At 35.2% G+C, this 27,847-nt stretch overlaps 4 protein-coding genes, 1 non-coding gene and 2 pseudogenes across 6 annotated transcripts; 1 reads left to right on the top strand and 6 right to left on the bottom strand.

Moving 5' to 3' along the window:
- Nucleotides 1–4,163: 4,163 nt before the first annotated feature.
- On the bottom strand, nucleotides 4,164–5,124 carry LOC120169912. Its single transcript, XM_039177971.1, has 2 exons — nucleotides 4,686–5,124; nucleotides 4,164–4,297 (listed from the first exon to the last, which is right to left on the bottom strand). The coding sequence occupies exons 1-2, from the start codon at nucleotides 5,122–5,124 to the stop codon at nucleotides 4,164–4,166; spliced, it is 573 nt and encodes a 190-aa protein (XP_039033902.1).
- Nucleotides 5,125–8,664: 3,540 nt separating this feature from the next.
- On the top strand, nucleotides 8,665–8,737 carry TRNAR-ACG. Its single transcript has one exon. It is a non-coding gene; the product is annotated as a tRNA-Arg (tRNA).
- An 82-nt stretch (nucleotides 8,738–8,819) lies between these two features.
- Nucleotides 8,820–11,501, bottom strand: LOC120169477 (urease accessory protein G-like). Its single transcript, XM_039177609.1, has 7 exons — nucleotides 11,360–11,501; nucleotides 11,070–11,255; nucleotides 10,216–10,265; nucleotides 9,780–9,998; nucleotides 9,514–9,635; nucleotides 9,321–9,425; nucleotides 8,820–9,079 (listed from the first exon to the last, which is right to left on the bottom strand). Exons 1-7 carry the CDS (start codon nucleotides 11,413–11,415, stop codon nucleotides 8,996–8,998), a joined length of 822 nt encoding a protein of 273 aa, XP_039033540.1. The 5' UTR covers nucleotides 11,416–11,501; the 3' UTR covers nucleotides 8,820–8,995.
- A 1,578-nt stretch (nucleotides 11,502–13,079) lies between these two features.
- Nucleotides 13,080–17,071, bottom strand: LOC120169911 (annotated as a pseudogene).
- A 1,097-nt stretch (nucleotides 17,072–18,168) lies between these two features.
- On the bottom strand, nucleotides 18,169–19,904 carry LOC120169478 (60S ribosomal protein L18a-like). Its single transcript, XM_039177610.1, has 4 exons — nucleotides 19,826–19,904; nucleotides 19,470–19,585; nucleotides 19,296–19,359; nucleotides 18,169–18,541 (listed from the first exon to the last, which is right to left on the bottom strand). Exons 1-4 carry the CDS (start codon nucleotides 19,838–19,840, stop codon nucleotides 18,200–18,202), a joined length of 537 nt encoding a protein of 178 aa, XP_039033541.1. The 5' UTR covers nucleotides 19,841–19,904; the 3' UTR covers nucleotides 18,169–18,199.
- A 906-nt stretch (nucleotides 19,905–20,810) lies between these two features.
- Nucleotides 20,811–22,860, bottom strand: LOC120169910 (annotated as a pseudogene).
- Nucleotides 22,861–24,405: 1,545 nt separating this feature from the next.
- On the bottom strand, nucleotides 24,406–27,706 carry LOC120169954 (la-related protein 6A-like). 2 transcript variants are annotated; one of them, XM_039178024.1, is made up of 11 exons: nucleotides 27,320–27,574; nucleotides 27,113–27,194; nucleotides 26,350–26,444; nucleotides 26,111–26,182; nucleotides 25,949–26,028; nucleotides 25,757–25,841; nucleotides 25,390–25,437; nucleotides 25,234–25,299; nucleotides 25,023–25,160; nucleotides 24,854–24,950; nucleotides 24,406–24,759 (listed from the first exon to the last, which is right to left on the bottom strand). In XM_039178024.1, the coding sequence occupies exons 1-11, from the start codon at nucleotides 27,572–27,574 to the stop codon at nucleotides 24,638–24,640; spliced, it is 1,140 nt and encodes a 379-aa protein (XP_039033955.1). In that variant the 3' UTR covers nucleotides 24,406–24,637. The 2 variants fall into 2 exon arrangements, with proteins under 2 accessions (XP_039033955.1, XP_039033953.1); XM_039178022.1 differs by having other exon boundaries at nucleotides 24,406–24,950; nucleotides 27,320–27,706.
- Between the last annotated feature and the right edge of the window lie 141 nt (nucleotides 27,707–27,847).

Here is a 27,847-nt window from a genome sequence, read left to right as displayed (position 1 = left end):
CCTTCGCTGTGAAGTTGAAATTGGCTCTGAAATTGGGAAATTATTTGTTGACAACCAACGGTCCCTTCGTCGTGAAGTTGAACTTGCGTTGTCTGGAGTCCAATATCCTTCGATGTGAAGTTGAAATTGGCTCTGAAATTGAAAAGTTGTTTGTTGACAACCAGCGGTCCCTTCGTCGTAAAGTTGAACTTGCGTTGTCTGGAGTCCAATATCCTTCGTTGTGAAGTTGAAATTGGCTCTGATATTGAGAAGTTGTTTGTTGACAACCAGCGGTCCCTTCGTCGTGAAGTTGAACTTGCGTTGTCTGGAGTCCAATATCCTTCGTTGTGAAGTTGAAATTGGCACTCGAGCAATATGTGTTGTTTCGAGAGAAACTTTCAATCTGTCGAGTTGGTCGAAGTGTAGCTTCTTACTGCAGAGTTAATCAACCACCATCCTTCTTTGAAGGCGCTTGAGAATCGAGTATCCTTCATCCTGAAGTCAAAACTTGACTCTAAAAGCTGCAAAAACGTGTATGCTAAAATGATGAATGTGATGCACCTAAGTATGTTTAAGATGCATGCAATATGAATGAATTATGTGTTATCTTCTGGATGGAGTCTCGTGCTTTGTCTGTCAATTAGGTCATTGAAATCGATCGTGCCCCATTTGCTTCCCGAGCTTTGGCTTTACAGACCTTTCATATCTGAGACTGTTCTGCTTGAAAATGTTTTTTTTCCTTTTTCTTGTTTTAGGAGAGAGACATGATAAAAATGTTGTAAAATATTGTTCGCAATTGAATCAAATTGTAAATGTGAGTTCAAAAAATATCAAAGGAATCAAGAGCTCTTTTAATGCTTTCAGAGTTACAAATCTTTGACAAATGTTCAAATGGATGAGTTGGCTTTAGGTTAGCCTCCTTTCTAAGGTTTTGGTAACTCAAAATGTCATTTGTTTTAAATATCGAAATATGCTTTGGCAATTCATTTGGGTGCGGACATAATGACGCAACCAGGATGACCAATTACTAGACATTTTATTTCGGTCCTCTGAAATCTTCCATTTGTTCAAGCTTTGTAGGCTCCTCCAACAAAGGCAATGCGAAAAAATATCGGTCTAAAAATGAAATTCTTGAGTGCTCGTGTGTAGTCGACTATAACAGGTATTCCTTAACTCCCTTAGTCCATCATTACCGAAAATTTCTTGTTTAGATAAATTTGATTTAATTTGCCTTTATCTGGATAGCCGAATCCATAAAGCCGGGGCGTTCAACCAATTGCTTTAGAGGGACAGCTTAATATTATAATCACTTTTATCAGGTTTAACTGAAGGGTTCATCTCATCACAGAATCTTCAGCCTGACAAGAGCAGTGGAGCAAACACCGAATTGCCAAGTGTCCGAGCAATGTCATGGTTTGAACGTAATTTACTCATAAGGCCAGGGCTTTCAAGTTTCCTCTATAACCAATTGCCTTAGCGGAATAGCTCAGTTTTTACGGATTTAATTTCATAAGATTGTCAAGAAGAACCTGTTATAGCCTAGGCGTTTTTTTGAAAAGTCAAGGAATCTCATCTTTAGAGTTCAATTTTCAAGCAACTGACCTAAACTGGATTCACCTACTCGACTCTTTCATTTGTAAAGATCATCATCGTCATTGAACGTCTTAAATAAAAAACATAGTAATTGTCATATGCAAATGATGCCCCATGTTGTCCGCACCTTATGAAAGGAAAGGGTTACATTGGTTAATTGCAAGAGCACGGTACGGTGTTTGAGTGTATATTCTGGGTAAGGTTAAAGTCCTTGTTTCAGATTATGTTACTTGTCAAAGATCTGTAACTTTGAACCATTTACAGATTTTCTTAATTCAGATGATATTCAAAGAATTGCAAGTTTGCAAATGTGATCCATTGCTTAACATCTTTAAAGTAACATAAATTTATTTAAAAGTCCTTATAAAAACTTGAGAAAAAAATGAAAAAACAAATTCAAACAAAATGTCTCAAATGATGAAATGGTCTTCCTCACTTGGATGCCCCCAAGTTGTTGAAGTCGATCCGATTCTTGTTACGTATTTTCTGTATGATTCTCTTGATTGTGGAGTAATTCTCGATAGTGCGCCCTGGGACTCCGCTGCAGTGAGCGTTCTCATCATACTACCTGGGGTATGGGGCTTTATGGATTTCTCTGGATATGGTGACACCACATGTGCGTCGAACAACTGTTGGTAAAGCTATATGTCATAGGGTCGAAGTGTTCTCATTTTTTGATGAATCATGTGAAGATAGTTAATGTGAATGTAAAGAAATGAACAAAATGCAAAATGTTTAAATGCATGAAGCATGAAATGTCCGAGGCATTGATCCGAAAAATGTGTCTATCATTCTGAATAATCCTTATTAGGGACAAAAATGTTACATCTGAAGAGACAAAAAACTTTGTGATGGTATAGATCCCGCACAACCTCTGGCAAGTTGATTCGTCTTCCGCTTCTTCACCGGTTGAATATCCTGTCGAACCGTTCCAGCTCCTTTGGCTAAACTTGTGCGGGTGACGAGTTGCTTGCCCCAAAAAAGGTTTCGAATGACTGCATCTCCGGCCTTCACTCTATGCCGAGCTCGTTCCAAACGAAAGTGTCTTTGGAGCCTTCCATCCGAAGTTTGTCGACTTGTTTTTGGAATTCATCAATAATGGTCTCTAGCTTGGCTAAGGTTTCACCATCTTATTCTCTTAATTTTCGAAAGGATTCTCCAGGTCAATAACCATTTCCTCGTCTTGCCCCTGCAACCTTTGCCTCTAAGTATTCTTTAATCCCGGTTGGACTTCTGAGCTTTTTATCTCGTTGTATTATAACCCCATTGTCCATTAATGTAGACTATTTATGTTTAACAAATACATTTTTGGTGGATCAACACCTCGTTTTAATGATACGAATGATCAAAAAAAATGCAAAAGAACAGAAAATGAAAGGAGAAAAAAAAGTTAGTGAGATAAGGATAATAAAAAAAATGAAAATGAAAATGAAAAGTCCTACCCCACATGATATCTACCCCCCATGCTTATTATTCCTACCCGGACATGATCTCTATTCCGCATGTTGATTTTGAACAAGTCCTAACCGCATAAATTTCTAGTTCACATGCTTTGAACAGAAAGTAAAGCAGGAGATAATTCCAGCATCCTAGGGTTTGAAATGAGGTTTTGGGGTGGGCTCTAACTCCTTCTAAGTCTCCAGTTTAGGTTCTAAAACACGGTACCCGAGTTCTCCTTGCTGGTGCCCCCTTGGGCTTACCAGACCCTTAGTCCTAAACCCATCACAGGCTTGTGTAGACTAAGTTAAACTCGAGAGGAAACATTCCCTTATGCCCGCACGGTGAATAAATTCACACGAAGACATAAGGTATATGAATCCCGAAGGCTACTTGCTAGGCATATGCGGTGAATAAATTCACACGAATGCGTCGCTTTCACCCCCACTTAAAACATGTTTGGAGCTCGGGTTTAGAGCTTAGAGATGACAATTTTGAAAAAAATCTGAAATCATTAAAAAACATCAGTACAACTATTTATTTGAAACAAAATAATCAAAGATAAATAATTGGAATCGAATAAATAAATTAAAATTAAAATTTAACATTTTCACATAAAAAAAACAACCAAAAATTAATTTCGGCCTGACTCACTTACCTGGTCCCCAGCGGAGTCGCCAAGCTGTCGGAACCGTCTTTCGGTTGGGCCCTGGATTTGGGCTTCGACTTAGGAAAATGTGGATTGGAGTCGCCACCGACCATTTTAAAAAACATTTAGGTAGGTCGGACACCATCTTACCTTATCTGCGTTGTACCAGAAACGTGTCGGGTTCGGGAGTCGGTTACGATCAAGGAAGGATTAGCACCCTTGAACCGCCCTTTCAGTACCAATTAATTTGTCGGTTGTCTTTAATTGCGAAAAATTAAATTTAAATTGAAATTTTAAAACGTTCGATTTGAATAATTACCTTTGATCGATTGAATAACAAAATAAATGAAAAAAAAATAAAATTAAATGAAAGTGAGTAGAAATAATAAAATGATAAATAATAATAATAATAATAAATGAAACATAAACGCCAATAGTGGGTTAAATTCCTGCTTCTAACTCTGTGGCATGGCAACATTCAAAAGCTCCCAGTATTTAGTCCAATTCAATTCTTTTGATCATAAACCTCCTCATTCCAACCGTGCATAACAAAGTTGGAGTCTTTGTACCTTTCCCAGGGAACCTCAAATGCCATATCAGTAAACATGGCGTCACTATCCATCCACCACAAGAATTCAACTTCAGGATACGAAAGCAAAAGCTTACGAATCAACAGTAATTTCGCCCAAAACCAAGGTTTGGGAGACGACCCAGTGACTAAGAGAACATTCGGTTTGTTTGGACCTCGTCTTTATGGCCTTAACCATCACTCACCCACTCCTTTTGCTTTGCAGATTGCTTTAAAGCTGTGAAAAGCAGGGGATAGAAAGCGCGGGGGTTTAATGTGAAAGGTTTGCGGATTAAACTTTGAAAGTGAATTTTGTGGGGTAAAGGTTGAATCGGAGAATCTTATGCTACACGGGAAAAGAGACACCGAATTTCTTTCCATCCCCCTTTGATCGATTGAACTCGAATAATAAAACGGAGAGAGACGTCGCATTCGTCGAAATGATCAACATGGAATTACAAATTTGGGTTTCGAGGAGGGGATTATAGAGTGAAAGAACCGATGAAAACAACCAAGGTTTCTTCGAGGTTCTCCCATGGCGGAAACAAAGTTCGATAATGCTGGTCTTGGCAACGAGGAAGAAAGAGAACGTGAAAGGAAATGCGAAAACGGAGAAACAGATGGTTTGGGAAAGTTTTAAACTGAGAAGCGTGAAAAAATCTGATGAATAAGGGAACCCAGAAGCTTGAAAAAGATCATCGAGGCGGGCATGGATCGGTTGAAGCAAAGAAGAAGATGAAACATATATTTGCGAAAGAAGAAGTGAAACAGAGTAAAGGAAAGCAAGAAGAGCAGGTGTTAGAGTGAAGAAGTGGTAATTTTGAAGAAAAGTGAAGATCGATCTTCTCAAAATGCTGGTTGATTTCTCCATTTGAGTTCTTGGGGTATTATCCTCCATTGATGAGAGAAAGAACATGCCCTGTAAAGCCGTGATGCTTGCCCCATTTATTCAAGTTTTCTTCTCCTTTGAAAATGGTTGCTGGAAATGAAATGAAAGCTTAAAAACCAGAGGCTCTCCTATTCACGTGGCCCCCCAAACATTATTTAAAGCTAATTTCATACACTCCAAATCCATGCCATTTGCTCCCTGATGCATGTGGTAGTGGAGTAGGTGGGTAGGTGTGTAGTTGAGATAATAGTGGGGTAGTGGAGCCTGCAAAAATAATATTAATAGTATTAATAATATAATAATAATAATAAGTAATTATAATAATAATAATAATAATATAATATATTATTTAAGTCCGGTCAAAAACGGGTGTCTACAATAATTAAACCTCTATTAATTAATAGACTTAGCAAAGTGCCTCTGCCCACTGGCAAACGAGCCTATTTCTTTGTTTTATTTTTTAATTGCCAATTCAAATTTTTGAGTTAACGGTTGAGAAATCAAAATCGAACGGATCAATAGCTTTTAATAACAAATAATTAAGAATTATATTTAAATAGATATTACCTTATATTTACCTCATATTAATAAAAAAAAATTAGAACTGGTTTTTTTGTAAATCGGTTACTAAAATTGAACGGACTAAAACCATAAGGACTAGCTGTATAATTTACCCTGATAAAAAATTTCTGATAAAGTAAAGTCGAAAAACAATATAAATCAATAATTTATTAACATTATACTTCGAAAGAATAATAAATTTTTCTATCTTCATCGTCCACGATGCCAATTGCTTGGAATAAACGATAAACTCAACCAATCAACCAACGGAACCACACTCAAAAGAATAATTTTTTATAAAAAAAATACAAAGAAATAAAGTTCAAAAGAAGCATGCAGCCATGGAAGCTAAGGCAGCTAACTCAGCAGGAACAGCCAGAGCCACTCCCGCACTATCCATGGGAGATGGAGCCACCGCCCCTTGTTCATCCCTCAAAGCAGTGGCTCCGGTGGCCAAAGCGGCAGCAACCACAAGGCAGGCAATGGCCATTTTGCTACCCTCCATTTTTCTTAGCAAACTGTGAGAGAAGATGTGTGTTTTGAGTGGACTGCAGAGATTACAAGCGTTTTTATAGGGGAAAGAGTTTATGGTAATGGCCAAGTATTTGCCAGCTTTGTTTTGTTGGTTTTGAAACAAACCAAATCATTTGAAGGCATGTTCACGTGTTGTCAAGCTAATTTGTTTCCCCACTCTTGGAAGCTCATACCAGCCTGGACAAACCATGATTGTTACGTATTGTTAATTTCATTCTATTAACAATAATCCAAATCAATCGCTATAATATGCGATCGAACAAATATAACATTCAAGTTTATTTAGCAGAATATTTTGAAACTTTTAAAATACAAAGATATAACAACTGAAATTTTTGTACGAATCATATTATCTCAATGGTTAAACGAATGAATGTTATTCCTAGAGGTCCTGAATTCGAGCATCAGCGACTGCCAGCATGTGTGATTGGGCATTTATTATCAAATGGTTGAGAGTATTTAGAACATATACTATTTTATAATCATCTTAGCTTAATAAAAAAATTGAAATTTCTAAAATAAAATGGTATAGCAATTGCAACTCCAAAGGAATATTACTATAAGCTGACAATTTGACTCAATATACTTAAACCTAAGTTCTTGCTAAGAATAAGCATTATTTAAACGATTAGCATTATTAATAACAATTCAAATGATATAAATATTAACTTCTCGATAAAATAGTCTATTTGAGATAAAGCTTAATAAATTGTCTTTTTTTACATCTTATTGGATACAATACATATAAATATACTTAAAAATATCTGAATATCAAACTGAACAAACGATAATGCAACCAATCTTGAAATAGAAAAGGATTTTACATCAATAAGACCAAGACATGTAAAACACAAGATAAAAGCTTTTACTATTTTCGCAAGAAAATAAGAATATTTATTATTATTTTTATTATGGTTTTTTACTAAGCTAAGTGATTACAAATTCTAAATACTCTTCGATTTATTATACACAAACACCATGTTGTTGTTGCAGTCGTTAGTGTTCGAACATGTGACTTTAAGAACGATCACGATTCTTTTAACTACTGAGGAAGTTAATTCTTGCATAAGAAGAGTTATTAGACAAATAAGGATGTGATACTAGATAAATAAAAGAGAAAATAACTTCAGTGACCAAAAATCCTAGATAATATACGATTTTGACCAATTTTTTTTGGATTTGCAAAAATGACCAACAAAATCGCAATGCGATCTCTAATTCGCATTGCGATCTCCACTATCGCAAATTCGCGTTGCATTTCGCGTTGCGATAGTTGAAAATCGCGTTGCGATAGTTGAAAATCGCAACGCGATTTTTCATTTTGCGTTGGGATAGTTGAAAATCGCAACGCGATTTTCCATTTCGCGTTGCGATAGTTGAAAATCGCGTTGCGATAGTCTACAGTTGTTGTTGCGATAGTCTACAGTTGTCGTTGCGATTTTCCAAATTCGTTGCGAAAATTCGTTGTGATAGTTAAAAAAAAGATTTTGTTTCTTAAGAATTTTCTCTAAAAAGATAACGTGTCGAAGACACGTATTACCACGACCACGACCACGACCCGACCCGAGACGGACGGCGGCGGCGGCGACGCGCGAGAGTCCCCCTTGTTCTCTATCACTCAACAAGGAAGTGGGAAAGTCAAGCCTTAAATATCATTCCCAATAGTGTTTCCAATACTATGTGGGATTGAACATTACCAACATTTGTTTCCAATACGATGTGATTATTCAGGAAACAATTAACAATCATGCACCTTAAAACAACTAAATTAGCAACCAATTGCATTAGTATTATACGATTAAATATGTCATAATTAAAAGTCAATCTACAATAAATCGCGATTATTGCAATTTTAAGCAAAACATTCAAAAATAATATCACTATTTAAGGCTCAATCCCACATAGTATTGGGAACAAGTGTTGGTAATGCTCAAATCTCACATAGTATTGGAAACACTATTAGGAATAGTATTTTAAGGCTTGGCTTTCTCACTTCCTTGTTGAGTGATAGAGAACAAGGGGGACTCTCGCGTGCCGCCGCTGCGGTCGTCTGTCTCGGGTCGTGGTCGTGGTAATACGTGTCTTCAACACGTCCGCGCGGATACTATCTTTTTAGAGAAACAAAATATTTTTTTTTAACTATCACAAGAATTTTGACAACTGTAGACTATCGCAACAACAACTGTAGACTATCGCAACGCGAAATGGAAAATCGCAATGCGAAATGAAAAATCGCAACACGAATTTGCGATAGTGGAGATCGCAATGCGAATTAGAGATCGCATTGCGATTTTGTTGGTCATTTTCGCAAATCCAAAAAAAGTTGATCAAAATCGTATATTATCTGAGATTTTTGGTTACTGAGGTTATTTTTTCTAAATAAAATAAAGGTTGTACTGTAATTTTACCTTTATCAAGTCTTTAATAACTTTAAACCTTTTCCATTGCCAAGAGGACTCTGTGGCCCAATGGATAAGGCGCTGGTCTACGGAACCAGAGATTCTGGGTTCGATCCCCAGCAGAGTCGATTTATTTTTCTTTTTCTGTTTTGCACTTTTTTTCATTGCATACACTTCTCAACCGTCGCAAAAGCGTAATTTTAAGGATGGTGCAACTTCAATGACCATATCTCTTAATAAGAAACTAAAACTAATCCTCCTTCAAAGTTATCATATTAGTATTTCCCTCTTTTCATTGATGAAAGGCAAAGCTTACTGATAGTGGAAACATAACATAACTAGAACTACAATATATGAAGAACTCGACAGGTTCTTCAAACGAAAGTTCATTTGCGTTTCTTTCCGGTCACTGCTTCCCAAGCTTGTAATACATGGTTTACTATTTCCTCCACGCCATGCCCGTGCTTCACCTGCAAATGTATAATTTACACACAAATTATCAACAATTAAAAAAGTTTTGTTTATGTAATTCTAAGGATGATACAAGTTTGACGGCATTATATCATAACGATTTTGTTGATTAGTATGTAAATCAATGGTTCTTATGACATTAATCTCATAACCATCGAGTAATTGATGCAAATAATGAGAATAATATCAATGGTTTTATTCAAGAATATGGTGAAGGATACACTCAACTACTCAACCAACCTGAGCAAATACAAAGGGTCCTCCATCACGCATGCGAAGCGCATCACGTTCCATGACTCCCAAATCTGCTCCAACTGCAGGTGCAAGGTCAGTCTTGTTTATCACCTATTAAGAAAATGTTACAAATTCATGTCAGAAATCCCAATAAGTGCATTCAATGCAATGGAACAACAAAATAAATAAAATCAAATACCAAAAGATCAGCTTGGGTTATGCCAGGGCCACCCTTCCTAGGGATCTTATCACCACCAGATACATCTATTATATAGATAATATAGTCAGCCAGTTCTCTGCTGAAGTTGGCAGCTAAATTATCTGCATCCATAGAAGTTCGCATAACTAAATCAGTAAGTTATTTTTCATTTTCCAATTAGCACAAAACACCTAGTTCGGCACTTTCAAAATGTGAGGCGTCCTCAGTTTTCATGCCAAATCACTTTATAGAAAAATTGTACCTACCTCCTCCGGACTCACAAAGAAGTAAATCTGTTTTGTACAAGTTAGAAAGCTCCTCAAGAGGACCGAGATTGATGCTGATGTCTTCACGGATAGCAGCATGCGGGCAACCTCCTGTTTCTACAGCGCGTATTCTTTCCTCGGGAAGCGCACCGTGTTTCACCAAGAACTCACCGTCCTCTTTTGTGAATATGTCATTTGTCACCTGAAGTTTACAAATTGCTTCTCAATGCATCGATTCAAGTTTGGGTTAGCTGCTCAGATCATAACTTATTTAAAGACACTGACACAATTGAATCAAATATGCTCAGTCTAGATAACATTCAGAAAAAATTTACCTCCGATAACTTATAAATTGATATCAAAGAGCTAAAAACAAGTTTAATTTAACATAAGGTAAACACTTATCATCAAACAGTACAAGATGCAGGATACTTACAGCAGTTGTCTCGCAAGAATGTGCACAGTGCCAACATTAAAGCCGTTTTCCTGCATGGCACATTAAAATATTTCATCAGATTCCATTTCTTAGGATGTTTTAGGATATCACCAAGAATTGTATAATAGTCGTACAAATAAACTAGAGAAAAACAACTATAGACGTGACTAGGAAAAGAACAAAAGAGAGAGGTTGGACACAAACAAAGATATTTCAGGGGCTCGAAAAACTAGCTTGATAAAATAAAGACGAAAAAACTTTGTAAAGGAAGGGGAAAAAGTCGGGGGGTTTGGATAGTAAACTACGATTTTCTCAACTGATGTAAGATTATGGTAAGAAATAGAGAATCAGCAGTAAACAATGATGAGGAGAAGTCCATATTACAAAACCATACAAAACGGAATACAACAATGAGAGCAGAGTCAAAAACAAAACAACTTTGACTAAGGCATCCAGTTTACCAGAATGACAGCTTTGGTAAAGGCATCCGCCAAACTGTTGGAACGCATTTAGAAAAGAAACATTGCCTATTTTAGAGAGTAAACTACCATAGATCTGTGTGATTTGGTCAGTGATTTCTACACTCAGGACCAGCAAATACTAAGTCGAAGTCTCCACCAATTCAGGTACAATAAAGCATAATCTTTGTTAAAAATTCTTATAAAGCAGCTTAATAGCAAAATAAATAACAGATAGTATTAAACAAAATAATGAACAAGTGAACCCAAGTAGAAGTCTCCACTAATTCAGGTACTCTAAAGCATCATGCTTGTTGGAAATTCTAATAAATAACAGATGGCATTATTAACAAATGCAGAGTAAGTGAAATCAATTCAAAGGAAAATAGGAAATACCCAGTACCAACAGGGCCACCGATACCAACAGTGAAAGCTCTCTCGTTGAAATCCCTGTTGACAATCGGCGGAGCTCTTCTGGTGAAGTATCCAGGCGAGTAAATGGGTTCATGTGAGTGCGGCGCCAGTCCATCATGGGTATGGTAAACCTTCCCATCAGCTCCCACCCATGATGTTGTCGATTTGCTGTTGCATAATCAAACATATATAATCAAAACCCAGACGGTCAAAAGGTTAAAACTCCATTAAAAGAACTATCAAAACTTGTATGGGCATATAGATATACTAACTCATCATGGGTATGGTCATGGTGGTGGTGATGATCATGATGATCGCTGGAAGCCATGTTGACTACTGTCTGAAAAAATGGGTTTCTACTTTTGAGTTTTTTGTGTTCAGAGGGATCTGAGTGAAGAGTGAGTAGACGAGATTACGATGCTGACGAATTCACAACTATGCCCTTAACTGCGAGTAACTCTAGCACGTGACAGCTATCAGTTTTCACGTGTGATTTGGAATAATTTTTTCCTTTTTTTATATAAATTTTAAATTTAGTTTTAATTTTAACTAAAGAAAAATAAGAATTAGAAATTTTAAGGGGAAAGAAGTAAATTTTCTTAGTGAATCTATAATTTATAACTTAAGAGAATATAAACGAATAAAACTAAACAGTTTGATCAACCGATCGAATATACTCACTTTAATCTTTTAAAATTAAGATAAGATGATTATGATTATTGCCACGTGTGTTTATGTTCGATGGAAGTTAGTGCTTATTATTGATTAGACTTTATAGTAGAATTAATCGAAAAAATTAGAGACAATTGTTTATTCTACGATGAATATCAATGATTTAAGTCCGTTTATCTTCATTAAAACAAAGTATATAATATCTAATTTTTTATCCAATAATTGGGTCTATGTTTTGTTATTTATGGTTATTGATAAGATCGTTTCATTTCATTTAACAACACCTTAAAATGAAATAGTCTTAAAGTGAAATTAGGGGCAAGGTTCAAACAAAGAAAGGTTTACGATGAACAACTATACACTTAGAGACGAGAGAGTGATAAAATGCTTCAGAGAGTTGAAAATAATCGTTGATCCATGGATATTTTTTATTTAATTAAAGTGATTATAAAATAATATATATTTTAAATATTTTTAATTGTTTGACTAATAAGTTATAGGTAAAAAAGAGTTGAAAGAATATATATGGTTAGATTAATCAATACTATAATATTATAAATAGTTATGGAGTAATTAAATTTGAAAAATAACTAAAAAAATTAGATTTGACTAGGGACGGGCATGAGTCGAGTTTGGGTCTGATTCTAATCAATCTGAAAATTATACACTCTCCACCTAACTCGATCAAATCTGAAAATTATACACCTTTCACCCAACTCGAACTTGACAAGCTTTTTGAAATAAAATCCGAACTCGACCCGATCCAAAATAATATAATATAAAAAAATATTATTATTTATAATAAAAATAAAAATTTAATTGAAAAAATATATAGAGGGTCTTATTGCAATTATCCCAAAGTATATAAGGTAAAATTATATTTTTTTCCAGACCACATCGTATATTTTTCACCCTAAATCCAAATATGACCCGAATATAATCACTAAAAATATCTTATCTGAACGTAAATTTTTTAAAAAAAAAAAACTGGCTCGCTAAGGTTAACTCGGGTTAGAACCCGTCAGGTTCGAGTCTCGTACTCATCCCTAGACTTGAATCAAATTTCATAAACTTAACTTAAAAAAAATTCAAATAAAGTTTAAATGATAAAATAATAATTACCAACTTGATTAACTCAAAATTTTTCTACTCAATTCATCGTACTTCAAACAAACCAAATTTGTATATGACAAGTCTTACATTTCTCAAACATAATCACACACTTATATGTCACTACCTCAATTTATTTCTCAAAATATCCTTCAAATCAAACGCCTAAAAACCCAAATGTTCATTCAACAAAAAGAACTAAAGAGAAAGATTAGAAGTTATCAATATAGATCATACTCCACTTTTTGATACATGACAAATACTCCATCAAAAGTATAATTCAAGGAGTTTGTGCTTTTTCTATAAACATTGAAAGGCATCAAAGAGTAGAGTGTGACTTTTTCATTACTCAAATCAATATATAAATATAAACTAAAAATAAAATAAAAGAATCCAAAGTTAGTCAAACAAATTCCCAAGAGCATTACGCTTGGCACATGGTTGAGGCAACACCACCTTTGGGTTATCCCTTCGAGTAATTGCATTCTCTTGGTCTCGATTTGAAGGTGGAGTAGGATTCTGGGGACTAGTATTGGTATTATTGCCTAGTACAAGTCCTTGCTTTTGTATATATTCCCATTTGTCTTGGAAGAGATAAAAGCAGGCAATGGAAGAGATTTCGAGAGTGAAAAGTATGGGTCCAAATACCAGTGCTTTTTGATGTTTTCTCGTGGTATGCTTTTAAACCAGTGTAGATGTTAATAATCCCCAGCACAGATGTTATTGTTTCAATAATCCAATGTGTTAAATACCATGCGGTTCTTCTATTTCCTCTGTAAAAAAAATTGTAATAATCATACGGGTAAATCATTTTAATACGACTAATAGTCCGTGAACACTGGGGTGGTAACGGAGCGGGGCAGAGACGGTTTTGTATTATTCATTCCATCCCCAACACTTTCGGATACAATTTTGGGGAATTCCATTATATGTTTCGGGGATTTTTTTTCCCTCATACTCATCCCTTACGGATCCCTACAGGTTTCAATTAATCTCGTCCTAAAAAATAAACAAACATTTTTTAAATCAACGTAACACCTAAAACTTGAAATGTATATCATATTATCTCAAATTGGTCTCTATCTATAATATGAAAGTTTCAAACGTCAATATTCATCTAACACCCAATGTATTTGTACAATCTTAACTATTTTCAATCTAAAAAAATCAATGTATATTAAATGAGAAAATATCTGAACTTCAATTTTAGTTCAATGTATATTAAATGAGAAAAGATCTAAACTTCAATTTTAGTTCCTTTGAGATATAATCGTGGCAACACGTAATCTCACAATCTTATTATATGTATATTTTTTATTAAAATATATATTAAATGTATATAGGTAAATGATTATAAATATATTTTTAAAATTTTGTAAAATATCGAGGATCTCTACGGATATTTTTCGGGGATCCCCACGGTTATTCACACAGGTACGGTCGAGTATAGCAATCTCCGTCCCCATTCCATTTAAGCTTCAAGGATAAAACTTCCCCCGTCTCCATCTCTGTGGGTGAATATTTCGGTTATTCCCCATCCTTATCGATTCAAATCCCTACAATTTTCAATTTTCCCCCACCTAATTGCCACCCCTAGTTAGGGGTGACAAAAAAACCCAAACCCGACGGGAAAAACCGAAAATCGAATTAAACGGGTCGGGTTCGGGGATGATAAACGAGGACGGAGAAAAATTGTTTATGCTAAACGGGGACGGGTTTGGTAATCTCTGCCCCGATTACCCGGTCCGATTACCCGGCCCTATACCCGACCCGATAAATATTAAAAATAATTATTATTTTATATATATATATATATATAATATTAATAAATTTAATTTAAATTAAAATATATATAATATTTATATATTTTTTAACAAACCACAAAAAAACAGACATATTGCCCAACCATCATTCTAACTTTCAAAATAAGAGGCCTGACAGCTAGAACAGATTTTGTTTGCACGGGAATTAAAGATATTCAAAGCTGACTCTGCACTTTTGAATGAAATGCTCAAGGCCTCCACTTTGCACTGCCTCGGGAACCTTGGGAAGTCATCACGGTTACCCTCCAAAGTTGTGCACGTCTCCCCCACAATGTCCCCTTGCGCCCCACTAACCTCATCCAATAAATTATTAAAACCAAACAAATGGCGCAATGGAAAATGCGTTGGTTCCCCATTACACATTGCTTTGGATTTCAAAAATCCAACTGCCCAACGCTTAAAAACTAAAAAACCTTAGCAATACGATCAAAATCAGCCCAATAGTCACGATCAAAAAATATATATATATATATATAATATTTATATATTTAATTTAAATATATATATACCCGGCCCGATACCCGTTTAAATAACCGTTTATGCTAAACGGAGATACCCGTTTTCCAGCGGTTTCCCCGATTACCCGATGGGGATCCCCGTTTAAATCCCCGTGGCTTTTTAAACGGAGACGGCTACTAGTTTTTTAAACGGGAACGGGGACGGGGACCAATACCCGGCCCGTTGCCATCCCTACCCCTAGTGAACACTCCTAGCATATAATAACCTTGCCCCCCACCCCAATGAAAAATGTTACGTTTAATCTCATCAAAATTAATTGTAAAATAATACTTTAACATCCCAAAGAAATGAAAATTTCAATTCTAGCCCTTTTAAGATAGACTTCCAGTTTCACTCTTTAAGTGGGGACTAAATTCGATTTTTACAAAGTACAGGGATGAAATTCAGAATTAGACAATTAAGTAAGTTTTACGTACCTACGAGGCCTGAAGAAGCCAATGATGACTTGCATCGAGATGGCAACATAAAGGGCTAACCCTAATCTTTGGTGATGGTTACTGAATGAATTCTCGAAGTTCCTTTTGGGCATGACAGCTCCCACTGTTGCAAGAAGCACCGCAAGTATCTGCAGAACATGGTGACAATGATTATATGGAGCAATAGAGTGCATCATCTCTTCTCACTTTTCTTCATACTGAAGTCTTCATGATTAAGTTGGTTTAGATCAGTTAATTAATGGGATGTTTGATGAAATTCAAAGCGGTGGACATCATCGTTAAAGTGAAAGTTGGTTTATAATATCCTATGAAAAACGGAGTTTCTTGACGCGTCTACTAAACATTATCTGCATATTTTGTAGTTAAGTTTATCTTCTAAGATTTAACAAACACTCCTATAAAGCAGAATTGTTGGTGCGAAAACTATGGTTGTGATGGCGGTTAGTTGATCGACAGAGTTCCAAGAAAAACCTTTAGTTTTGCATGGTAATTTATATATGTGATTTTAGTGTTGGTATTAGGTATGGGATTAATAAATAGATCCGACCGTAATATAAGAAACTTATAATGAGATTAACAATCCGATCAAGAGATTGTAATTGTCCGAATAACATGAGAGTTCTAAAGACTTCGAAAAGCTTTGAAAAATATAAAATTTCGAAGGCTTTAAAAAAAACCACGAAATCCTTTAACAAGGACAAGATATTTCAACGTTATCATCACGACATACTCGAACAAAAGGAAAGACGATAATACCTGGAATATGGCATGGAGATAGAATAGAAATTTAATCCTTTTCCCAGCTTCCTCTTTATCAGCCATTCTAATAGTAAGTATCCCAACAGGCATCAAGAATCCCATGGAAGCCCAAAGCAGAAGTCCATGAACGGAAATATAAGATATCATTTGAGAACTAAGCTGCAAATATCAATGTTAATCAAATAAAAACATGGTTAAAAATACTCAAATCATAATATATACATATGTATAGGCGTATAGTTACACATGGTACATAAGAATTTGGCACGTACCTTATGTGCATTTTCTTTAATGTTATTGTGAGTGCTGGAAGCAGTGATCCCCCCATGAGATAAACAAGAAACAAGTGGTGAAAGAAGAAGAAAGTAAGTGTAACACAAGAATGGTGATGAATGGCCTTAGAGAATGAGAAACTTGCTGCATCTTTATCAGTAATATCAGAGCTTGCAGTTGCAAAAGACCTGATTAAAAGACAACCCTCTTTTTCTTTTTGGATTCTCAAAAGCTTTGCATTTGAGTGGACATTAGAGCATTAGAGAGAGGAAGTGAAAGAGAAAATTATGTGGATGTGTCGGCTCTTCATAACTTTAACATCTTTTTGTGTAAAGAAGCTAATGTGCTATGATTACATGAGATGAAATACAAGGTGGTGCCACCTACCCATTCATTATGGGCTCAAGGATGTGTAGAAGCATGGGACAATATTCATGGTGGTTGTAAGAAAAAGTTTATTTTATATATTAAAGGATTGGATTTACACTTAATCAGTATCATCCACAAATTTCTCTTTTAGGGTGAACAAATATACACGTTAATAACACAAAACTTTGAATATGGGTGTGCAGAAATAAAATTTCAGGGTGTCATCAATAAAATAAATAACTAATTGAAAAAAATTTAGATTTCAAAGTAGATATGTGTCCACTCTCATGAAACTGTCGATTGTTCTAATTTAACTGAAATCTCAGTTTCAAAACTTGAGAATACATCAACATTAAATATTTAATGAAATAATTTTTTATCATCTTAGACGATATGATGTTATACTCGATCAAATAAAGAATTTTTAAAGTTGTGGGGTTGATATTAATTGCCTGCACATTATGGTTGCAGAAGATGGCGAAAGCACATGATGGTGAGGATTTGGTCGGTGTGGTTAACAAAAGCTTATCTTAATTCTAGATTCATTACTCAATAATTTATTTATTAATTAGATATGGTGGCTATCTAATAAATGGATTAACAAGTGATGTTCTTAGTACCGAGATATGTATGTTCATAATCATAGCTAACGGTTGCGAGTACCACTTCTGTGTAGACAAACAGTTGCTTTCAATTTGGAAGATAATAATTGGTCTTTGGACGTTAAACACAACAAAGTTATTGCTGTGCTGAAATTCTTCGAAGGAAAATCTCTGAGAAAGAGTTGAAAAGATTTTAAAGTTAATTTTATGTTCGAATTTGTGTTATTTACGATTTAGATCATTCGAGTTTAAGAGCCGGAGCATTACAAATTCAATCCAACTGCGTAACTTATATTATCAAAGCTTCAATGAAAAATAGAGAAGCTGAGACTAGCATGAACAATATCCAGCAAACTTACATTAAACAATTCATTAATGTGAAAGACAAACGAAAATCATGTAATAAAAAAATGAGATATTAAAACCCAAAAGATTAAAATGTTCTAAAACAAAAAAACAATATCCAATCAACAAACCGATAGATGTTCGATGCCAAAAATTGTAGAACTACACTTACCTTAACTCTCTCATTCATCAAATGAAAGAAATTACATAAACAAGTTGGGCCTTGATGCCTTGTAGGTTGTCTTCAGCTTCCTGGTAGGTGGCCTCACCTTCTTGACCACCAATGGGAACTTGATTTTTGAGTTGTGGAACTGCTTGGTGTTGTCCCTCTTGCATAGCTTGGCCGGGATAGTTGCGGTCTTGATGATCTGGATGCAAGGGAACCTGACTCTGTGACGAGAAGCCATTTCGGTGTACATCTGTTCAACAGCTCCGTTCAAAGTAGTGTCACGGTATTCCTTATACATGTTGTGATAACCAGTACGGCTTTGATAGCGAAGCCAGATACCATAGTTCTTGATCTTGGTAGGATTTTTCTCAAAAATCTGCAGAAAGATTTAATCGAGAAGATTGGAAAAGAAAATCAAAGAATGCACCAGAAATCATTTTCCATCGAGTGTATCAGCAAATCAACATGCCGCCATTAGGTCCATTACCATAAAGCTTTTCTTTTTCGACAAAGATTCCAAAGTAGATTGTAAATGAATTCCAATGAACAAGCAAAGAAATGAACTAGGGGATCCCAACAAAGTAAAATTTATAACTCGTTACAAACATCAAATTATAAAAAGTTTCAAACTTATTTTGATTCCAAAAACTGCTTTTCTAATTCAGTGTACTTTGCACAGGCAATCAGGCATGAACTAAATATTGGAAATTTGCACAAAATAGTTTTGAACATTAATCAACATACAATCATTACCTATAACTTCTCTTTTTCAAAAAAGTTCCCAAAGTACAGAAAGTAAATGAATTCCAATCAACAAGCAAAGAAAATAACCAGGGATCACAACAAAGTAAAATTTATAACTTGTTGAGCCCTGTAATTATAAAAGTTTCAAACCTATTTCAAATAAAAGAACTGATTTTCTAATCCAATGGATTTTGCACAGACTTGAACTAAATGTCGGTAATTTGCGCAAAATAGTTTCCAACATTAATCGAATAACCCTAAATAAAAAATTAAAAGCATAAAATGAAATGGGTGCTTCTCCTATTGAAATTTCAAGACATCATCCCACAATAAATCACTTGATAGAAGGTATACATTATCAAATGGATAATACTAGGCATATATACCTCGTTGATGGCAAGGACTTGACCATTGCTCTTCTTAACCTTCTTCAGCTTCCTCAAGAAGTACCTAACGAATATATTCAACACCAAAAAAATCAGAACCGATCAACAATTTCAATCAGAAGTAAATTAAATTAACCATAAAAAACACAGATGGAAATGAAAATAATCACTAACCAAAACTTGGATTTGGCCCGGACCTCATTGGTGGCCCAAAGCTTCATCCTGTAAATCTTGGGATGCTCATCGCTCTCCGTTGGGTAAGCCCTTCCAACAACTTGGTACTGGTGAAACTGCAACATAAACAAAACCAAAAAAAAAATCAAATACTTCCATTTTCTAATACTAATAACAGCTAACAGCTTCCAAACCGAATGTGAATGGATCGAAACCAAGCATGACATAACAAAACCGCCATCAAATCTTAAGAATAAAGTGAAACCACTAATGATAGTAGAATTCTGAAGTCAAAACAGGGAAAAGAAGAAGGAAACTGGGATGATCTGAGAAGAGAGAAGGCGGTGAGCAATTACCCTGAAAGTAACCATTTTTTGAGTGACGATAATAGCCGAAGAAGTCACGGCCCTCACTCTCTCAATTAGGGTTTTGTTAGATCAAAAGGCTTATATAGTCGTTGAATCGGGTTGGGTTTTGTATTTAGATTAATTTTATGGCTGTTAAATGGGTTTGGTAAAATTCCAAATGTAAGCTCAAATTGTTATAAATTAAGATGTTGTATAGGAAAATAATAAGAAAATAGGGGTTTTTAAAAACTAATTAAAAATATATATTTTGAACCGTGATCCTTAAAATTATCTCTAATTGACAAAATTATTCACGTGGGATAAAAATTGAGATTTAAAAATTTCAATAATTGTATGTGAACTTTACCAACGATTTGAGTACCAAAAATATTGAGGTGTCAAAAAAAATTTAATAACAGATGCTTTTATCAAAATTACCCAACAGGAGGCAATTTTCATAATTATTATTCAAAATAATTTATCTTTTAATTTATTTTTTTCTAATTCTTTTAAATTATCTCATCATTTTTAAAATAAATCGAATTGAAGAATAAATACAATAATGATTAATCTCAATATGTCACTTTTTAATTATAAACAATAGATATAGCCTCAAACTATACATATAATGCCCAAATATTAGAATACATTCATTGGAAATCAAAATGTAATCTGATAGATCTTACATCTGATGAAATCTGATACGTTAATTTTATAACAATTAGATTTTTGTCACACTTATGATAAAAGTGGATGACTATTGGTGGAGTAATGAGACTTTATATGAATTTATTTTTAAAATTGTATTTTTTTAAATTATTTCTTAAAAAATATAAATTTTGTAAGAAAGATTAAACCGACACTGTCTTGAAAATATATATTATGCCAATATTTCGTATGATTGGTATTGAAATATTAATAATACACGAATTAGGGTAAAGTGAAAATTGTTATATTTCAGCCTTTTGTGTATTTAAGGATACATAAAATGGGGTGAAATGAATAGAATATTCAGAATTAATGGAAACAAAAATTTGAAGATGGGGTCAAAATGATGAAAGGCAAAGTTATTACGCCGATTTAAGGCCAGTGTAAGGCGCAAATAAAGCCAACACACAGGAAACAACATAAGCACCAGCAACAATCATTGGCTACTCGTGCCCGCATGATTCTATATGAAGATGCAAAGGTACCATTTTAAACAACCGACGTCCACTTCCCTCATACTGCTCCGTGTATTTGAAGTATAGCACCTAACAAAAACAGTGTCAGTTATCATGCCTCGGAAAAACGGAATGCGGTCCAAGGAATAAACACTGCTATCGACATTCATCGCTGGCTGCAGCCATGATGTATCAGGCGAAGTCAGAAAGTTGAATCGTTAATACAATCAATGAACACAGTTTCGGTTGACCCGAACATGCACAGCATACCTGCACGATAACTGATGACGCTTCCAAAACAAAGAAACCAGATGCGAGGAACAAGGGGAAAAACATTCCGGTACAAGCGGCCATTGCAGCTAATGCGCAACCGAGGGCCTAGGATCCAGTATCACCCATAATTACAGCTGCTTTGTATTGGTTGTGCAAGCGAAAACTGATGCAGGCGTACTAAGTTCTGATTGGGATTGAAAAACAACAATCAGTGTTGAACAAGTTTACAGCAAATGGCAGCAAAGCACTAATTACAAAAGCATAAAAGAAGTTTAAAATTCACAACTAAAAATCAAACAGTATAATCATATTTTAGTATTTCACTAAGATGGATGCAATAATAACATTTTAATAATATGATAAGATGGGAACGACACAAAGCGGAGTCGACATTAAACGTAACGACCTTGAGTGTTCAGAGATATCTATACTAACCTGGGCATATTGGAAGCACCGCAATTGACATTCCAATGCAGTCCCTGCAACCAGACCACCAAGACCATCTGCTAAGTTCACCCCCCTTCCCATGGAAAGGAAACAAAGTGGAGTCAACAATAGGTATAATTTTCCCAAGCACAGAAGGCCCAGCAGTAGAGGTACCAGCATTTTCCTGCAATGAACTTTATAAAATGGTTTAAGCGAAAACCAAAAGCAAAATTCGAGCATAAAATATAACAAGTATGGTCTTCAGAGGATAGCCTAAAACATGAATTGAACCGCCTCATAAAAGAACAAGGGAACATATAAAACGGTTTCTATCAAATAGATTCAATTAGTTCAACACCCAGTTAAATGTGATTCAGTAACAAGAAGATATCCATGCCATAGGGTGACGACAAATTCGTAGTATCCAACCAAAATGAAAACCAAATCCCAACAGCCGCCTGTAATGACAAATAATTCAAGATTAGTGCAATAATGTTAAAATGAACTCCTAAGGCGACAAGGATGGCACATATATGACTAAAGATAAGAGGCAAGGAAGAAAGTACGTACCTCCAAAAGTAGTTTTAACCGTGGGTCCATACCGCTCTTTCGATTGGTGAAACTTAAGGCATCATCAAGTAGTCCAATTGCAGCAAATGCAAAGGTTGCCGCTGCAGTAGCAGCAACTTCAACAGAATAAACACCACAGCTATACTTACTGATACAAAAAAAAATCCACCCATCGTTGGGGTCCTTTTCTTTCTCATATATTTGGGAGGCCCTATTTTCCTAACTACTTCATGAAACTTAAAAATTCTAAGCAAGGGACACCGAAATAAACTGCACACGAAGCTAAGATCAATGATATAAAAAATGGGGAGGTCAAGTAGAATGGAGCCAATAGTAGCCTAACAATTTTCCATCCACACCAATCCACAATTAAAAGAACCAATGTCACGAAGATTATGTATCCTGAAATTAATTAGGGTAATCCATCAACAAATGCCTTAAAAAAGGGTATTAATTCATATACGCTCCAATTAATTTGATCATTTCGAGATATGTATTTTCAGGACTGTAAATACATATATAAAAAGAAGAGTCAAAAACTAGAAATGATCTACTAATAATAGAAAGACACAAGAAATGCTTAATACAATACCTCCTATGGAATTTTATCATCAGAAAATTCGTAAAAGAGCTTGCCTATGTCTTTTTAGGCCTTTTCCACGCAAAACAATCCGATGGGAAGCCTTAGCTAGCGCTTCTTCGAGAGGCAAGTCTTCATCGGACAAAGAATTTAATGCCAAATCCCCATCGCTATATTCCCCATCAGATGAAAGCATATAACCTGCCATCGTATCGTCAATGGCCCCAGTCATCAAACGGATCCTAAAACAATAACCCCAAAAACATCATAAAAATAATAAATTCGGTTCATAAAGGTCTAATTATGGCCCTGCTTCCTACACATTTCACACGCTACTTTTAGTTTCATAAATTTAATTTTTCTGCATATAAAAGTTAAAGTTCAATCGAATATGTTAAAAACATGAATTTAAAATTTTGGATTTAAATCTCATTAATTATGTAAGTTTTTTTTATAAAACTATATAAGTTAATTACTTTATGATATTTATTTAAAAAGTGTAGAAAATATGGATTTATCGAGTTAAATTTCAAATTCACTACTTTTACTTTATTCAATAGATTTGCGCGCTTCAAGTTTCCAGAAATAGTAACAGTTCAAGCAGAGTAATCAATTATACTCTAATTTTCAAGTCACGAAATTTGGAAACAAAATTATCATAAACACGAGCAGAGGTAGTAAAATTTCCGAATCATAAATCATATTGCAAAACGAAAAACAATTAGATCAGAAACCGCGAAACTGCTATTACTTACACCATCAGCGGCCTTAACTCTAACGGCGTCGGATCGTGGTCGTCGCCTTCGCTTCTGAACATTTCTCGATCGTCTAAGTTGAAACCTGATAAGACAGTAGAAGAAGCTCGAAGCAGCAGAAACGCGTAGCCGAGGAGATGAAACGGGGACGGGGAGTGTCGTTTTGGGGATCGAGTGAGTCCCGAGGGAGAAGAGAAATGGTGTAGATTGAAAGAATGATTCAAGTTATATGGATGCGGGTCGAGTTGAATTAAAATTCATCTTCTTTTAGTTTACTTTTAATTTAAATATAATATTTTTTACTCGTTTTAGATTTAAAAAATTTCATCCAATCAAAAATTTAACTCAATTTATAGAGTGAAAATCCACATCCGAATTATATTTATGTAAAAATAATTTTTATTAGATAAAATACTTTCATTGTTTATGTAATCCTAGTATTATACTTTATAAAAATTACAATAATTGAGGAATTAAATTTGTTAATACAAGAAATTATATATATATTAAATATATAAATTAGCGAAATTAGCCTTCATATTAGCAAAATGTGAAAGCAAAGTTTAATAACGTTTAATTGGACTAAGAAGCACAATGTTGCCCGAATAACCAACTTCTTAGTATTTTATAAAATACAATAACCAAATTCAATTTAATCCTAATTATTAATCTAAACGGCTTTTTATGGCAATGAAAACTGGAAAGAGTATATAATCAGTTAATTACATCAAAACGAACAATAAATTACACCTATATCACATCCGATTAATCATAACCAAATTATTTTCGCTACAAATTTAATTTATATGAACATAATTCGAAAACAAAAGCCATGTAGGCGCTATTTTTCACCATCGATGCCAGTTTGCAAAAGATATATAAAACTAACAGCATCACCAAATAAACCATAAACTGGATTTCAAAGCCTTTGAAACCACATTTATAAGATAATCCCCTTCTTCCAGCTTCCCACGTCTGTACACTTTCACAATCACAACAACCAACACATAATCCAGATAGATTATACCAGGGCACGCGCACAACTCGGTAAGGACTACTTAGAGATGGGCGGTCGTCCACGTCCCATTGTGAATCCCCTAGTTCCGTCGGGCATTCTAGGGCCCGGAGGTGGCTTTGCTGGTTCAATGGCATGAGATGAGGATGTCGTTCCGTGGCCTGTATAACATAAGATTTTGAAGAAAATTATTACCGTATGGGAAAAAAGAAAGAATATACAGAAAAAGATTAGTGCTGTGGATTGTTCTGATACCAATTCCATTGGTACCACCACGTGTTTTCGGTTTCCTTGCACGTCCTTTGTTTCTAGGTCGCTGCCCGTTTTTCTCCTTGGACAAATGCTCACCATCCTAAAATGTAAAATTCCATTATGCCAAATTCAAGAAACCTTCAGGAACATGAAAACTGAAAATATAGCCCACCTCAACATCCGGTAAACCTTCATGATGCTGACTCAAGGTATGATTCTCATCATCTCCTGTTTGATCAGATGCTCGAGCATTGCAGTTCTTTTCAGGCTCAGGTCCCCTCCAAGGTTGCTTTCGCGGAGCATACTTGCCCTATGACAAACAGGAGAAAAATTAATACCAGATCATTCCTAAGTTTGAAAAGTAAAACAAACAGGAATATTACCATTCTCTTAAGAAGCTTAACATGCATGCCATTTCTCCAGTCGCGTTCATCATTAAAAGTAGTTACCTGGTCCCATATTCAATGAAGAGCTCAAAATCAAGTAAGAAATTAAGTAAGCCTGATTTTGGTTAAGTGGACGACGCTGCTGACACTTACAGCTTTTTCAGCAGCCTCCACGGTCTCATACTCCACTAGAGCATGTAACTAGATCCAAAAACAAGGAAATTAAAAACAATGACAATACAGGAAGAAATCTGCTGCAGATAGCTCTTATAAAGAAAGCCATGTCATGCTTACAATCTATGCCAAACTCAAAGTGGTCACAGAAGTTAACATCATAAAAATCACATGCTAATCTGCCAAGATTGTTATACAAACCAACCAAAAATAACACAAAAATGGATTTCAGCAATTGTCTAGTTCAATGCTTTGCATTATATCCAAGAAATCAATTAAGAGAGAACGAAAAAAAAACAATTAGTTAATCAAAAAACTTCTGACTATATAGAGACCAGTTCCGTACCTTGCTGCTGACCAAGATATCTGCCCTGGCATTTTTCTTCGACTCTTCCGCAGCATGAGGATCACGGAGGGATATGTTCTTTATGCTGAAAATTCAGAAAGAGATCTACAAGCATTCAAATTAGGAAGCAAAACCCCAAAAATAACATCAATAAGGAATGGAAGTGCTGTCCTTTATAAGAAAAAAACATACTGTCCAACTTCACCAAATATCCTCCAAATGTTCTCAACTGAATGATCCTCTGGAAGGTTTTCTATCAAAACAGTGAATAACTAGAGTCCACAAATTAGATGTCAATTAAAGAGAAATACGAGAGTGAAGTCATTAAGTTCCAATGTTCCATAAGGGAAGTACCTTAGGGTCCCTGACCTCAATGGGTGGAAGAGGATTGCGGCGCTTCACCTTCTTCCCATCAGAACTAAGAACCTGAGACATTTAAAAAAAATGGAAATTAAATAGCAGAAAAAAAAATACTAGATCTCTTTGAATTTCAATTGTAGCCTTTGAACCCCTACAACATCAGCAAGTCAAGGTCATAAGGCAGTCCTATAAAAGATGATTATTTTGTAAGGAATGAGAGTCTCAAAACATACAAGCATGGACGACTCTTTAAGCGAGGCAACTATTGATGGATAGCTTCTGGTGAGTCTTTTCATTCTCCTAAAAGAAGCAATCATCGATATAGAAACTGCAAGGAATAAAAAATAAAAAGATATGCATGAAGATAATAAGATACCATGACAATAGGAACAGCTATTTCCATCTGAAATGTGAAGGCTTAACCTTACTATAATAAAAATAATAATTTGCAACATCAATTGTAGGTTTATGTGACCAATTTTGGCGACCATCCATTCGGGGCATGAATATATGAATACACTGTTCTTTGTTTGAGGAAAACTCAAAGGATGATTTTCTCAGGGTTTCACTCAAAACTACCAAAAAAATTAAACAATCTTATGTAACTCATGGCTTTGAAATACCTACTTGTTATTTATCAACTCCATCATATACAAATTTTTATATATCGTCCATGTCTATCCATTTACTTCAAAACCAAATTCAAGTCCACAGTCTTCAATCTTCCATTTAGTGAAAGCAGTCAAAAATTGAAATGCGTGTGATATTGCGGAATCCCCTTTATTGCCTTTTAGTCTTTTATGATATTGGCACATTAACTCCAAGATGATCGAACAGCTCTGGTCATTTCCACAGAGCAAAACTAATCGAAGCTACCAGTTAAAACGCAATGCAATATATTCAAACGTGAAATCAGCCTTCCATACATTTTGCAGATGGTGTAAGCAGTCAGCAGGCTAAATTCTTAATTCTATGCAGTAAATTGTATTTACTCACCAAAACCTTCTTTGTTCTTCTTAATCAGACTCATCATATACTTATCCGTCGGCAAATTTTCATCGCTAAAATAATATTCCACCTAAAAAATAAAAATAAACTTGAATTGAGAATCAAATATCAATAAACTTCATCTAACAAGAGGCAGAACAAAGTCTAAGGATCAAGAATTCAGGAACGCAGGGGAGGATGATTTTGAGGCCTTGCCTGCTTAATGATCTTGTTTTTGAGATCATCGGTGAGGACAGCATTCGCCGACGAGTTCTCGTGATTCTGCTTTTGATCCCGATCTTGACCGTGAGCGTGGTCGTGGTCGTGATCCTCATCGGATAGCGGAGATAGAATCTCGATCTCCTCCTCCGTCTCAGCGGATCCGACGGGAACAAGATCATGAGATTCATGTGGCGGAGAGAGCAGCGTAGGGCCAGCGGTGACGGTCGTAGGCTCCACGTGGCTGCCCATCTCGGAGAGAGAGTAGGAAGCAAGGAAAGAGTTAATTATTAAAAGGAGGCAAAAAAGAAAAAATAAATAAAAACCGCCCGCCCTTCCTCTTTATTTTTCCTTCGCCTGCTCTCTCTGGAAAAACGGAAATGCATTCTGCGGGACCCTTTTATAGTGAAAGGGTAAATTTCCAATTTGATACAACAAGGGTGTTTTTGTCATATTTGACGAAAATATTGATATTTGAACATCTAAATACTTCTTAAAAGATTTTATGTTTGTATTAAAAATAAA

The sequence above is a fragment of the Hibiscus syriacus genome, unplaced genomic scaffold (genome assembly GCF_006381635.1).
Source record: "Hibiscus syriacus cultivar Baekdansim isolate YM2019G1 unplaced genomic scaffold, ASM638163v2 tig00111769_pilon, whole genome shotgun sequence".
NCBI lineage: Eukaryota > Viridiplantae > Streptophyta > Magnoliopsida > Malvales > Malvaceae > Hibiscus > Hibiscus syriacus.
This window is presented reverse-complemented; position numbering and strand designations above follow the sequence as displayed.